General features: G+C 43.7%; 1 protein-coding gene across 1 annotated transcript in view; it reads left to right on the top strand.

Moving 5' to 3' along the window:
* Window positions 1-15,800, top strand: part of ITPK1 (inositol-tetrakisphosphate 1-kinase) — a 139,255-nt gene that overhangs the window by 114,230 nt on the left and 9,225 nt on the right. Inside the window, exons 5-9 of the mRNA XM_032188420.1 lie at window positions 2,946-3,044; window positions 4,933-4,973; window positions 9,672-9,837; window positions 11,688-11,755; window positions 13,230-13,392. Coding sequence (XP_032044311.1) covers window positions 2,946-3,044; window positions 4,933-4,973; window positions 9,672-9,837; window positions 11,688-11,755; window positions 13,230-13,392 — 537 coding nt within the window. The remainder of the gene's footprint in view (window positions 1-2,945; window positions 3,045-4,932; window positions 4,974-9,671; window positions 9,838-11,687; window positions 11,756-13,229; window positions 13,393-15,800) is intronic.

The following is a 15,800-nucleotide window of genomic DNA, read 5'->3' on the forward strand; positions in this document are numbered from 1 at the left end:
CTCACAACAAGAATGGTACAGGTACGTTTGGTAGTTGTCTGAAGCGGGAGCTGAACCCTCTCTGGTCTGAGTAGCCTTTCCTCATTGCCAGCCCTGCATTTGACATGGCCCACCTGCAGCTCTGTCTGTTTCCAGGGGCAGGTCTCTGACAGACTACCATGCACTTGGAAAAATAAAGAAATACCACTCTGTAAATGTGCCCTATAAAAATATACAGGCTCTTTCATCACAGCGCTCCTCTGACATACAAAGAGATTTTTCTTTCTGATGTCTGCGGTTCCAGAGGCCGCGTGCAGGCAGGGCCGGTGGCGAGGGAATTAGGTCTGTCCTGGACCCCAGGGCAGACAGAGGAGGTGTACTGAAACTGCAGTCACTGTTAGTGGGACTCTGGTGACCAGAGAGCTTCAGAGTGTGTTTGCCACCTGGAGAAGGAAGAAGGGATCACTACTGACAGCTGGAGGGCTTTTTTTAAACTGTCTGCTACCTTCAGAATTGCGGTGTGTGCAATTAAACTCAGAGCAGCACTTCCTAGCTGGAGGCTGTACTGAAACCTTGGGTTGAGTGAGGGTTTGTTTGTCCTCGGGTCTGGCCATGAACTAACAGTCTGGTTTAGAGGCTTTAGTGGGCTAGAATTGCCTTCTTGGTGGAGAAAATGCCATTGCTGTGCAAAGTCAGCAGCAGCACTTTGAGATGCTAAGAGTCTTCTCCACTCATTTTTGTTGATCCAGGTGGTCTTTTCTAAGTACAAAGTCAAAGAGATTACTGTTTGCTCCTTCCTTCATCTCTCCATGCAAGTGTCCTGTAATTGGCAGGAGCGCTGAAACCTCCCTGTCTCCGATTGCTGTTTGCTTGGGAAGTGAGATGGAACCGTACATCCCTCTGCATTTCCACTCTGAAGGCAAAGTTATTTGTGAGCCCTAAGCATATGGGTAGGAGAGCTGCCAAGGCAAAGTTGTTCCCAAGTATCTGTAAACTAAATCTGATTCCTTAAATTCATCCAGCTAAGGAACTTTAGCTCTGGCAAAGGCTTGTAAATATTACAGTACCTGTCACTTTTGGATGCTGCTTTCTGTTTTCATACCAGTGAAGTGAAAACTTTGAAGTCTGGGATGTTTTGTTTAGCTTTTTAGAGGTTGACCTCAAAGTATCAATCTTTCTGCTCCGTTTAGGATGTATGAAAACAGACTTCTCTTTTCACAGAAAACTTCTTGCAGCAACAGCATTGCTAGTGTCCTGAGTTCTTGTATGTTCTCCGAACATTGAAGCAGGCACTGAGATATGTATACCAAAATACAGAGGTTTTCCTCTCTGTTGTTTTCAGTGTTGCAATTTCCCCTTCTGTATGCGAGGAAATGCATAAGCATATTCTTAAAATGAAGTGACAAACATTAATTTAAACAATGCTTATAAAGTGGTTTCCGGATGCGCAGCACTCTGAGAGTATATAGTTAGTTTTGCTGGGCTTTCAGTTTACGTGTGCTTTTCACTTTCTGTAGCATCTGCACAGCATGGCCTCCACCTGTTTGGATTCTCTGTGCTCACTGGGGTAGATATGGGTGGTACTAAGTCCTGTTTTGCTTATTTTCAAGACAAGTTGCTGGTTGATACAAACCCATGACTTGAGTTTGCTAGGCGTAGTTGCTCCCATCATTTTTGCTTGTCTCCGGTTGCTTCTTGGAGCAAGGTGTCACACTGCATCCCTTGAAATAAGACTTACAAGTGAGTTTTGGCAGACCCTTTCTGAATTGTGGCTCTATGCTGTGTAGCTAACTTGAGTTATAACTAATTTGTCACTCCAAAGTCAACCTGGCCATAGTTAAAACCCTGTGGACACAGTATTTTTAAGACTCTGCTCACTGACAAGTTAACTTCAATGGTTGCTCCTGCTCGGGCGATGTCCTTGATTTAAATTTGTCAGTGTGTGCAAAGCTTTTGTCTTTGGGCTCGCTAACCTGTCCCAGAGCTGTGGCTGAAGCCAAAGTTCTCTTTGCACTTGAAATCACAATCCAGCCCTCTTGAGAGGTGGAGATTTATGGCTGAGCACTTTGAGTCCTACAGTGCTTTCCACACATTCCTGCTGCATGTGTAGAGGAATCAAAGTTCTCCCACAGCAAACAGGACGTGAGTCCTAGAGCATTTCAACCTACTGAATCACTAATAGGGCCGAGTTTTGAATGCAGCCATTTGAACAAGAATGCACTTCATTTGAACAAGAAACACATCAGCAGAAACACCCCAGACCAGAACTGCTCTATTCAATTTTACCATGGTTCCTTTGTTGTTGCTTTTTTTTTTTTTTTTTTTTTTTTTTTTTTTTTTTTTTTTTTCTCTAATCAAAGACCAATGAACAGTTTTGCCAAGGTGTCTCAGTGGAAGGAGATGCTCTGACTCTGGCTTTATCAGGCCAGATGGGTACTGCTTTCATGACAGGGATGTCTCAATGGACAGTGGGTTGTAAAGCATGTCTGGCACCGTGGCTGAAAGAAACCCACTCAGGAATCTGGCACCTGAGTGGCCCTACAGTAATGATTGCTTTGGGAGGCTGCCTGCTCCAGCCATACTTGCTGACCATACAGGTTTTTGTAAAATGCCTTTGGAAATGCAACTTGTAGGTATAATATTAAGAACTAAGATCCCAGTTGCTTTTTACTTTCTTGGTTACGTCTTGTGCAGCTACATATTCCCAAGAGGGTGATGCCTGCCTACCTGAGAAGATGTGGACTTTGTATTTCCATTTTAGTGTGTCTGAAAATCAACATTTCATCTTCTGAAATGTTTTCAGAATTGAGAATGCCTAACTGACTGATAATCTTTCTGATGCTTTAATATTGACTGTAAAAGTATAGCCAAGACTCTCAAGAAGCAGTTCGTCTGGAGATAGCTTGTAATGATGTGACTGAGAAGGTAAACCCCTGATCTTCATGTGGACTCTTTTTGTCTTGCAGATGAGAGGATCTGTTCACCACCCTTCATGGAGCTGACAAGTGCCTGTGGAGAAGATACCATGCAGCTTATAGAGAAGAATGGACTGGCATTCCCTTTCAGTATGTAAATGAGTTTTTCATTGGTGCTTCTGGTAGGCTCTTAATATTGCACATGCTCCCTCAGGAACATTGTGGCCAACATTGTAGAAGTGCATGGTTCACTGCCAAAGTGTACAGGTTAAAACCTTCCTGAAGCAAATGGCTGTGAAGCAGTCTGCTTGGAATGTGGAACAAAATCCCTCCCTATCAGCTTTTACTTAGCTTTTTATTGATGTTCGTTACTTTAAACACCTCTCTACAGTAAACATGTGTTCCTGGGATTTGCTAATAGTTCTAACAAAGTTAGCCTCTTGCCCTGAACTTGTGCAAGAAGTTTCTCCTGCCAGCTGTGCTCATTGTTTTTCTTGTGACAATCATTCCCTTGCTGGCTGCCCCTTTTTTCACCACTCCTTCCTTTCCCTGGTCCAGGCTGCAAATACAATATTAGAAGGTAGAAGAAAGAATGTAAAATGTAGTTATCAGGCACCAAAGGCCCACAGTCTCAAACAGCTGCTGTGATCTGTTTGTGCTTTTTAGCAGGTTTTGTTGTAGAACTTGTGCTTAAATTCATTCCTTTATCTGATTCTTTGCAGTATAAAGTGAGCTGAATTGGTTAGTCGGTGTTTGTTCCCTTGGTGTTTGCCTCATTTGTAAGGTTCAGAGGTAAAGTTGTGTGGAAAAAGCATGTTTTGCCCTTGCTGCCATTGCTCTCCAAAAAGAGACAGACAGATCTCTTGAAGCTAGATTGCAAAGCAGTATTGTAGAGCTCCCTGAATGGCTTTGACACCCCCTCCTCACCCCACGTGCACTGTCTTCTCAGTGTTGTATCAAACAGCATAGCCTACGTACTCAGAAGGCCTGGATCAATCCCTCTAAGTCATGATAAAATTATAAAATAACAAGAGTGATGTGGGAGTGCTTTTTCCTGCTTCTTGTTGGTTTTCTTTCTTTTTTCTTTTCCCCCCTAAACTCTCCCGCTTTCCAGAGCATGTGTCTGTGAGACATCATGCACCACTTTCCAAAATTTCCAGTTATGACTTATTTTGGACTCCAGTGCAGGTCATCTGCCTTTCATAGCTGCCTGTCCTCTTGCCTGGCAGTTTTATTCTTCCAGCAATCCCCAAAGAAGTCTTGTCTTATCCACCCCTTTACCACATGCAAGTTTTATCTCCTCTGTTTAACATATAAATACCATCAGCCCTACTCATCCTGCAGCTCCTGGGACCTTCAGCTTTTTCCTGGTTTCATAACAGCAAGACCGTAGATTTTCTTCCCTCTCTTCCCCCCTTACCAGTTTTAGTAAGGAGATGAGAACCAGAATATGCAGAGCAGATAAGAAATATGCAGGAGAAAGCAGAACTGCAGGACTCTTTCTACTTCTTTGTCCCCCTTTATAGTTGCCTGTGAAAAACACATTGTATCTTAGTTGGGTTCAGACCGTTTGTTTTCCTACCCTTCCCCAGGAACAGGGAAGCAGGAAAAGCAGTTGGTTTCCACTGTCTCCCAGCTCCCTTGTTTCCAAGACAGTGGGTTTTTGTGCTACATGTAAATAGCTCCAGCCTCAGGCAGAACCCCAGACTTGTGAGAAAGCCCTCTGAGTGGGCAGGATGGCAGTACCAGCAGTGGTACTAACTCCTGAGCTGATGCTTTGCAAATCTGTCCAGTCCCACAAATGACCTCTGTTTGCACGTTGGTTGCAAGAGGAGTTGAGAGAGGAGGGCTTGGAGCAAGCCAAGCTTTGCAGTGGCTGAGGATGCTGTTTGAGGCAGAGGCTGTCAGTGTTATCTGGTACAGTCAGTGCCTTGGGCTGGTGAATCCAGTGTTTGTAGGAGTGGGTGGGAATGGATTTGTAAAGGTTTTGTGTGCCCTGTCTCAGTGGTGTATTTTTTTTTCTTTTATCTTTATCCAGTTTGTAAAACCAGAGTGGCCCATGGAACCAACTCTCATGAGGTGAGTTAAAAAAAACATTGCAGTGTTTTCCCCCTGCTTCCCCTTCCCTCAGGGTGGCTTGTCTGGTGCTCTCTGAACCTGTAGCAGGCAGAATGAAGGCTATGCCCAAACCATTCTCCTTCCCCCGCCCCTCCCTTGGATTTAATAACACCATTATTTTTTTCAAATTTATCTGAAATGTAGCTAAATCTGACTTTAACCTCTTGATGTAAAAGTTCTTTCTAGCAGTTTCAAGCTTCCATGGTCTAGTTTTCTTCCTTCTAGCAGCTTTTAGTCTCCAATCAAGCTGTCTGCAAGGCATCTCCTTCATCAGCCTTGCTTTTGGTGGGAGGTTACACTAAGGGGTGCACGTTTTCACCCTGTGATGTTTCCTTCCAGTGTGTATGTGGTACTGATAAGAAATGGTTTTGTGCTGCAGATGAAGCACAGGTGTGAGGGTGTGAGTGAAGGCAGGCTGGTTCCTCTCCTTGTGGGGAAGGGAACAGCAAATAGTGGCTGTTTCCAGGCATGTTCAGTCGTAATAACGTGGCTGGAGCTGTGGGAAGGACAGAGCTGCTAGAATTATCTGCTTTCCCTTATTCCCGTAAGGCAACTGCAGTTAAAATCATTCTGTATTCCTGGAAGGAGTGCATTCTCCGTGAGCTTAGCTTCCTCTAAATTTAGCCGAGCCAAGTCCTGATTTAATTCTTTTCCATTTGTGCTTCCTGCCTTCCTGCGTACCACAGCTCGGTGTTGAGAATCCTGCCCTCCCTGCTGGCTCTAAGAATGCCTGGCTTCCTTTGTTAGCAGCGTGGTGATCGTTCCAGGTTTCCCAGCTGCTCCTGAAATGTGCAGTATGCTGCTGCAGCATCTCTGAAAACTGAAGGCCCTGAAGTGAAACGTCAGTCTAGATTAACAGAATGCCTACAGCTGAAATTTTGAATGACCAGCACTTACTTTTAAAAATGCAGCTAGGTTTTTCATTCAGGCCTTAACCGTGGATCATTTTACAAGCACGACAGACAGCCCTGTTAGTTTGCTGGAGCAGCTGCTATAAATTTTTGCTGAGAGCACTTGGGAGTGGATCGTTAATGAATTTAAAACCCTGGGTTCTCTGCTGATTTTTCTGTGTAGATTTCTGTGATGTTTTTCTGTCTCTGCGTCTGCACCCTGAAATGTGTGAAGCTTTCAGGGACTTCCATTTTCCTGGTGAATATTTCCTTGCTGTTCCTTTATACAGTGCAGACATACCGCAGCCTTCTGCCAGAATTCCATTTTCTGAGCAAAAAGTAGGCTAAAATATAGTTGCAGGCTGCACTTTATCACAGGAACGTATAACTAGAGTTTACGAGAGTCCCCTGAAAAAAAGCCTGAAGTCTTGCATGGTACTTTACATATTTAGTAGTAGTAGTCATCACTTTTGGAGTTGCTGTGTTCTCAGGTGTGATCCATAAATGTATTTATGATCAGAGAGGATCTGTTGTATAAATGCTGTCTTATGGACAGTAATGACAAGGGGAGCATAGAATAAATAGTCTGCTTAAATAGAGTCTGTCTAAAAGATGGACCATGGGTCTGGGAGCAAGAAATTGTTGCCTGTTTTAATAATGGCTTCTCCCTTTACTTATAGTAAATCGCTTAATTTTCTGTAGAGAGATTCCCACTGCAAAGCTGACACTGACGCTAGAACCCAGCCTGGCCAGAGACTTGCTTTTCTTCCTAAGATGCCTGTTAGAAAGATCCAGGACTGGCTACCAGGGACAGCTGGAGGTGTAGGCTTCGGTTTGGGCTTGGTGCCAGCTTTGGCTGGCAGATGCCGTGTCTCGCTGTGAAGGCACACGCTAGCTAAGCCAAGGTGCTGGTAGCTGGGCTGCTGGTGGTGTCCCGCAGTTCCACGTGGCCTCTGCGCTCCGAGTCGCATCAGCCAGAGCAGCGCTTAAGCCCTGCTTCGCCAACACCATTTGTGTTAGAATTGAACCAAGATGATTCCTAAAGGTTCTCCTGCCCGTTTGCTGGTAGGTCAGAATACAACTGCCCTTTGGTAAACCTGCTGTGAGAAATCACTGGGACCCATAACCTGAAGAAACATGTCCAGAATGGCTCTTCTTCTAAATGTGGAGCAGGGAGGAATGAAAAGGCAGAGAATCACTCTGTTTTTTCAGACTGAATTCCTTAAGGACATTGTCAGTAATATTTCTTGGTGCCAAATGTTTTGTTTTGCCTTCAAAAGAACTCTGCATCTAAAATGAGGAATGCCATTTGGAAATTATGATATAAAGTGTTGTTCCCATGTTACTGCCAGAGACAGCAGGTCTGTGCTAGATGACAAAGAGCAAGTGCACCCTGCAAGCAGATTCTTGGAGCTGTATTCATGCATGCTAAAAGTCATGAGACATCACAGTGAACCAGCACAACACTGCACCATGGGGATTGGATGGGTTGTGTGCTAGTCCATCAGGCTGTCAGCACAGAGCTCTGCAGAAGAAAGGTTTCATGTGGTTTTCCACTGGGTTGGTTCTGTACTGAGCAGATAAATATCTGGGGTTTCCACATCCACAAGAAAAGGGTGATAAGTTCCTGCTTGTCTTTCAAAGCAGTGGCTTGCAGGAATTAATTAACTAATATTTGCAGAGAGTACTTGAAGGTTAGGACCAATATAGTTCATACCAGTGTGACATTGTAGATATTATGAAATGAGCAGTCTGTGCACAAGGAGGAAAAGCACAGCGGTTCTTGCTACCAGTGAGAAACAAATGGGTTACGGTGTTATGGCTGTGAATCATCTTGTGGGACAATTCTGCTGGTTAGAGTGGGTTTCTTGCACAGGTTATTACCACTCACACATTCAGTCTGTGTGTCAACCAGGTAGCACAAGGTATAACAGAGACAGAGTGAGAATATCAGCTGCACGTACTCATTGAATGCACACACTGACTTGAACTCAGAAAATGCTAATCTACTGAGTCATTGTGCATGCTTGCAGACAATTATGTGATCCTAAGTGGTCTGCCAGATAAGGAGGAAAACAGAATAATAAATAGTCAGGTAGAGATAAAAATGTGCTTAGACTTTTAACTATAAATGTGTAGTCACTACATCACTTACCATGGCTATATTTTTGAACAACAAACCTGTTATATTTACTATTTTTATTACAGGAGCAAAGGTGTTAACAAGAACTCAGTCTGACAGTATGCTGTACAGCAAATGAGCAGCTGATCTTACATGTTATAAAGTATGAGTGAGAGAGCACTAAGTGGAAGAGTTTCTTTGTAAAATCCTTCCAGTGACTCTGACTAAGATGCAGCTGATCTCAGAAGGCACGAAAACTGACAGGAAGCATGTGGAAAGATAACTCACCTGTACCATGCTGAGGCAGGAAGCTCCAGTTTTATTCTGTATCTTGCCATGGAGTCACTGTGGGACAGGAGTTCTTTTAGCCTCTCTGGACTGTCTCACATCCCAAATGAAATACTAGGCTCAAGGAGGCCAGTGAGAAAATACTGACACAGATGAAAAACTCATTTTCAGAGCTTAGGAGTATTTCTGGCAAGTGTTGGGCATCCTGTACTTAATGAGGTTGGTGCAGGAACAAAAAATGGAAGGTTAACTGTTGTCTTGACAGCTCCTCAGTGGAGGAAGGTGCTCTAACCAAGCATCTCTACCTCTGGGAGCCAGTTTTGCTCAAAAGAAGGGAAGATAAACGTTACGTCAGATTGTCTCACCTTGGATAGTCCTTACTCACACTGACCTGACTGTCAAAACTCCCTTCTGCCTCTGTGGATAATGAGGCCCAGTGTCACTGGAATGATGAAGAGAGGTCCATGTGCAGATAACTAGAGCATAGCTATTTTAGGGTTTGGAGGATTGAGAACAAACCTAAGTTTATCCTTGCTCAAGGATAGGGCACCATGTTCATGATAATTTAACGTGCATGTAAGCATGCTGGTGGAAGGATCTATGCAAAGAGCAGTGTAACATGCTGAAGACATGCTGGCTTGTACTCCTCTGCACCTACCAGCATCACTTCAGTTGTTTGTGGCAGCTGGTGTTCATCATTAAGGCCCTATAAATGACTTCCTTTTTGGCCTATTTTTTCCAGTCCCTTCATGGTGACTATACATTTGGAATAATGAGGTGAAACCAAGCCAAGAAAATCATTGGCACAGCATTTGCTACTAGTAAGAACTGCTAGGTGCTGGAAAAAATTCTCTGACAATGTGGGTAAAATCTTGTTGCTTAGGACACTGCAAGTGGACTGCACCAAACCACAGGATACAGCTGCAGAGAAGAACTTGTATTGTTAGTATACAGACCTGCTCATTTGCACTTCTGTTGTTCTGGTGATACAAGCTTGTGTCTAATGCAGGCTTTGTTGGCAGTACAGGTCAAATGTTTTACCATTTCTGTTCTTCTAAAAACCTGCAAGTGCAGTAGCATCCTAACTAGAAGTGGATAAATGAAATCTCAGAGAGCTGAGAAAAAAATGTCATTGAAAGTGAAAGCTACAGGGCCAGTTGTGCCTGGAGAGTTACGTGTCAGTGACATGAATGAAATGTAATGTCACTGTAAATGTAATGAAATAGTACGAGCTGCTGAGAAGGGATTCACCCTTGGTCAATATATATCCAGCAGTAGATGTTCCCCTTCACTGCTTGGTGGAATATGTGAATTTATTCAAAGGCTTGTGCACAACTGTGTGTGTGTGTGTGTTTTCAGATGGCGATCATCTTCAACCAGGAGGGCCTGAAGGCTGTCCGCCCCCCTTGTGTCATTCAGAGCTTCATCAATCACAACGCTGTGCTGTATAAAGTGTTTGTGGTCGGGGAATCCTACACGGTGGTGAAGAGACCATCTTTGAAAAACTTCTCTGCTGGAATCTCAGGTACGTCAGGCCAATCTGAAATGAAATGTCGGTTCTTACAGCCTTGGCAATGAACATCTCCAAAAAAAACCTTTGAAAAAGCTGCTGAAATGAATGCATCTGGTTGTTATATACCATATTACCTCTTCTGTAGTATTTCACTAGGAAGGGAGATAACTCACAGGCTCTGGAATATATATGAATGACATTCATATAGTAAATATTTATGTAACAGTAACCTGAGTCTTACCTGTTAGAAACAGTGTTTTATGTCATGTGGAAGGGGGGAGACAGAGAAATTCTCTAATTTCACAGTAAGTTCATATGTCATTTGTTCCGGAGTTTGTTTATAAATGTGCTTTGGAGAGAATTTCCTGGATTCTATCGCTTCAGAACTTCCTCTCCCTATTTTTACCTTGATTATTTATGTGTGTTTAAATTAAAGATCACTTGTGCTTTCCCTAAATGAGCCTCTCTGTACATGTGAGGCCCAGTGCTGTAAACCCTAATGGGAAGCTTCCTTTGGTGTGTGGATACCAGCTGTGTTGGAGGGCAGGAGGAAGGGACTTGTCAGTAGGGACAGTGACCCTCCTGTATGTCTCTTCACAGCAGTCCCTGAGCATACGCAGGCTGTGAAGGTGCTTGGTGCCCCTCGGAGCTCCCAGGGGATGGAGTCCTGTACAAATCCAGCAGGTGGTGGAGGGAGGGGAAGGTAGCAAGCTGAAGGAAATGAACAAGTGCCAGTGTCTTGTCACTTTTCTTTGTTTCTGCTGATCTTAATGTGTCAGCGTGTGCTCACTATTGTGTTCCACACATGAGCACATACTTAGTTTACGTGAGGTTCAGTAGGATCCTGGTCAAAGGCCTTGTCTGTAGCTGTGTGTGGCATTTTAGGCATGCTGAGTGTCCTAACCAAATGAAGTAGGCCTGGAGCTGTGCTCACATCAAGTACCATGACAGTTGGTCTGTACTTTTGCAGGAAGAGAACATGTTAAGGCTTCTTTCTAAAAATGGCTTTGCTAATGTCTCATCAGTTAGTGTCAGACTTTAAAGTTGTCTGGAAGCCCACACAAAAAGAAGTTTTGTGGGCAGATTAGGACAAGTGTCTGGCTTACCCATACCACTGGGAGTCCCAAGGGGGCTGCACTACAGGCACCTGATGAAGCAGGTCCAACGATGAGGTGGGTCTGGTGGCTGTGAAGCACTCCCAGGAGCTGACTGTCTGAAAGCATAGGGCCTTTCTAGACAGGAGGAGAGGCAAGAAGAGCACATGGTGGTATTAGAAACCTCCAGGGCAGACGGAGTGGAAAGGAAGGTGTTGGTGCAATTCTCCTCATGGTACCACCACGGTACATTAGTGGCTTTGGTCACCTCAGGGTGTCTCCTGCATTCCTAAGGTGCTTCCAAAAGGAGGCCAGGTCCAGACCATAAAATTTCCTGCCTTCCTCCACAGCAAAAGTGCTCTCACTGTAAACTGGGTGCTATCAGTCTGATGCCTGCTGTGACAGCAGCTTTTCTTTTCTATTGCATGCCTTCCCGTGCCACATTGAATGTATCAAATTAGTAGAAATTTAACTTCATTATGAATTGACTTTGGTGGAGGAATCAAAACTGGTTTGTGTTAACTCCTTATAGTTCTATTTATCTATAAGCTGAGGTCCAGAAACCATGGTTGGCCAGGGCCGTGGTTTGCTGCCTGTGCTCACAGCCAAGTTGTATGAGCAGGCTTGCAGGTGGATGGTGCAGGGGACTGCCCAGTATTGATCAAGTCTGGGTTCCCTGGGCTGCAGTGCCATCTACTGTTCCTTGCACTAATTCTTGGGATACTAAAATCCACTATAAAGTTATTTACAACCTTCTTTTAATTCCAGACAGAGAATCGATATTTTTCAACAGCCACAATGTCTCAAAGCCAGAATCATCATCTGTCTTAACAGCAGTAAGTACACTGGATCTTTTTTGTTCTGTCACGGCTGAAAAACTATCTAGTCCTTTCTTATCAAAGCATCAGTAGCTAGCAACTCTCCTTCACAAGTTGTCTGCTTCTGTGTTGCAGGCTGAGGTCTGTTTGGTACAACGAACCAGCATGACTGTGTGTCCCTCTGGTATTCCTTACCGAGCTCTGGTGAGGAAGCACTGATACAGGCCTGTCTGCTGCTCACCAGGCTTAAACTCCCCAAATCTAATCTAGACAAAGGGAAGAGGAAGCTTCTGAATATAAATGTCTGCCCTTTTCCTGTCCAGAGAGCTTCATAAGCATAAATCAGCCTTTTAGGACTCAGTTCTGTGAGGAAAGACAAATGGTGAAAATTCAAGCAGAGAAATTGCATTGGGCACGACCACAGAGGGACAGACAGTAAATGGCTGCAGTGCAAGCTTTGCTGAGCTGCAACCAGAGGACCATTTCTGGGGGTCTTCTGAGTCCCACAGTGCAAGCAGGTGCTATGCCTTAATGCTTGCATTACCAGTCCTTGTAATGAGTTTTGTATGTATGAATCCAAACAAGGCCTAAGGTACTCAACTGCTGTGAAAGTCGCTTTGCAGGACTGGGTCCTTTAAATCTCTGAGTTTCCAGATTCTTTTCTGTTTCACAAGCTCTATTTGGGAGTACTTTTGGTAGTAGTAATGATTAAATTTAAGTTGTGTAAATGACTGATGGGCATGTTAAATTTTAAAGCTGTAATTGTGCTAGTCGTAAATCCTTCTGTAGGTTAATCTACTTTTAAACTTAGGGAGAATATACGCTCTGGTCCTATACATACATATTCCCTACATGCTTCTGTAGGCGTACATATACTTTTGCTGCATAAAGTCTTGTTTAAAACATGAAAAAATGACATCTTCCAGTCATAAGTAACCTGAGTTATTCTTAATAATAGATGTCTGTAGAATAACTTAGAGATGAAAACTCACATGAAAGATTAGCTGAATTAGCTGCTCTCTGAATTAGCTGCTGCCTTGAAGATACCAGCTGAGTTGTTCTGTATGGTTCAAATGAAAATAGTAGGAGTCTGTCTTACCAGTCCTTCGACATAGGCCTTAATCTACGTTGAAATAACAGATTGATATCCAGAGCATTTGCAGCACAGGGTTAAACTGGTCAGCTGGTTTTGTTTTTTAAGATTAAGATGTAGTACTTAAAATAGTGATTCTCCATTGATTCCTACGCTGACATGTCGTTCAAGGAACTGCACTGATACGAAATAACAAGCTAGGTGCTCTAGAGATGGTGAACTTCTGGTACACGTAGGATTCCGAATTACGAAATAAGTTTCTCTTTGTTTCTTTCTGTTTCATGCCACCAGTTCTCTGCAATTAGATTTGGTGGATGTACACCTGAAAAATGAAATTTGATCTTTCCACTGAGAAGACTGTTTCAGAGTCCCTTAGTAATGTGTCTTTTTCCACTATAGCTGGATAAAATCGAAGGAGTATTTGAGCGGCCAAACGACGACGTCATCCGGGAAATCTCGAAGGCACTGCGACAAGCTCTGGGAGTTTCCCTCTTTGGCATTGATATCATCATTAACAATCAGACCGGGCAGCATGCAGTCATTGATATAAATGCATTCCCAGGTGAGAAAGGCCCTTCCACTCATGCTTTGCCGAAGCCATGCAGTGTGTGCTTAGTGTGAAGTTTTGCTGCTGGTGTCTCACATCAGTGCTTTCCAGGTGGGGAAAGGGAGAGCAGCAGGCAAAATTATCCTGAGATCAGACACTGTTTAATCTAGCAAGGGCACAACCCTAATATAGACGTGGAACAGGCTACTGAAATAATAGCTTTTAGGAGATACAGTCAACGTTTAGTTACTGGCTGTAACTTGACTTCCATGTTCTTCCCTGGAGTTGCCCAGGAACTGGAGCATGGACTGTGTGCAGGGACCTGACCTTTCTAGCCCTGTCTCTCATTCTGAAGATGAAGAGAGGAATAATACATGATATTTTAAGAGAGCCTCTGAGATTATTTTTCTCCAGACTTTGAGCCAATAAAAGTGTTGAGGGGGTGAAAGCAGCAAACTGTTCCCTAGAAAATTTATTCCTGTGCAAATTGATTCCCCATGAAAACACTTTTTGTGCACAAAAGCAGTACCAGGAATCTGAGGAAGATGATAAAATTGCAGGTTCACAGAAGCTGCTATAAAGGTTTAAATATCCTTGCATATTATCATAGGTGAATCCTGGAGTAAAACAATAGAATATACCTTGTGAAAATGGATAAATTTGTCCTCCTCTTTGTTAGTGCAATATATGTCTTGGAAACAGCTAAACAAGCTCCTTGACCACTGGAATTGTTAGAAGGAGTTATAAGTGTGTATAATAGGAAACAATAATGCTCTGTCACTTGTGTTGGATTCTTGTCTATCACAAAAAAAAAGATTATCTCATCTAATGGTGTTTTGCATGAGTTTTTTCTCTTTGAGAATCTTGTATTGTTACCTGAATAGTCTTGTTTGTTTCCAGAGATACAGGCAGACTCTCACATAGTTTAAGCTGTCCCTGAAGACTGAATTTTCAGTGTGGCTGAGGTATCTTTACCCTAGAAACTCTGCCCTGATCCACCAGTCCAAGTCCTCAGTCCCAGTGCTGCCCTGTTGTGCCTTGCCTGTCTGTCTCTACAGTGACTGGCTTCCTTTTTCCTCCAGCCCTGCTGTTCTAAGGTCACTTTGCTGCTTGGTTCTACCATATGGTGTTGATGCAGTCTGCAAATCTATGAAAACTCTTCTGTCAAGAGCAGTGAAACAACCTAAATTAGGTGTCAGATGGAGCCAAATCTGTTTTATGAATGGGTGTATATTTCAGACACTGGGTATTGAAGTCAGCAATGTAAGACATCCCCCTGCAATCCTGAATTTTGCATTCATTTTTTGCAGTCTGTTGATGGGGTAATGTTTTATTTGCGAGTATTGTTCTGGATTTGGTACTTTGCACTGACTGAACTTCACCTTTTCTTGAAATGGTGAAAAGCCCAGACTGGGGGGCAGCTAGTGGCAAACTTAACTATTTAAAGAGGAGTAATGTCTCCTTGTAATGCTCATGCTCTGCTGTGCTTCTACCCTAAGGCAGTAGTTTTTGATACTCAACCCAAGTCCTGCATTTCAGTCTGCACAATAATTGGACCTTGAAGAGACGTCATCTTAATAGAGCCCTTTCAAGATACCTGAAAGCACAGGATAGGTTCTTGTGGACAGTTCTACATTGGGTCTCACACAGGATTTTTTTTTTGGTTTTGGGGTGGTGAACACGTGGGTAGTGAAGGTATCTACTGGTTTTATCACCATGGAGTAGAGTGTTAAAGACCAGTTGGAGAAAGTCCAGAGGATAGCAGCAGGAACAAGACATGTGGAAGAGAGAATGCTGGGGGTCTTAAAATCTGTAGAAGATAGCAGAACTGAGAGATGAGGTGCTTTTAAGGGCTGCTGACATCAGAAGAGAAGTAACAGGGTAAAATACAACAGCGAAGAAAATTTATATCTCAACATGGAATATCCTGCTGCTCAAAGGCACATTCAGGCCAGGCAGATGCATTTCGCTCCAGGGGCCAGTTTGATTTGAGGATGAGCAGCTTCAAGGACTGACTTCATCAATGAAGTCAGCACCTTGTAAATGAGCAGCTGAAATGCTGCCCTGCTCAAAAGAGTCCCCGATGGGCTGTGTCAGCAGTGGGATCACACTGTTCCTGGCTCACTGCAGTCTCAGGAAGGGCCTTTCCCTCATTCCTCCTGCTCAGGTCATCCTGTCCTGCAAGGATTGCAGAAGAGCCAAATTGGAGCCAAGTTAGACCCCCTGGGGACCTGTTACATTACAATGCACCACGGCATTTTGGGGAGGGAGAGGAAGAGGTGCCCTTTCAGGAGCATTCAAAGCCTCTTTCATGGAGCTCAAGCTACAGCACGGGGCAGGCCTGACCAAAGCCATGTCCAGCTCCCAGGGGATTGGCTTCCTTTCTTCTGTCTTTTGTGTCTATCAGGTTTGAAGCTCATTTG

This window comes from Aythya fuligula, chromosome 5, assembly GCF_009819795.1.
Source record: "Aythya fuligula isolate bAytFul2 chromosome 5, bAytFul2.pri, whole genome shotgun sequence".
Taxonomy (NCBI): Eukaryota; Metazoa; Chordata; class Aves; order Anseriformes; family Anatidae; genus Aythya; species Aythya fuligula.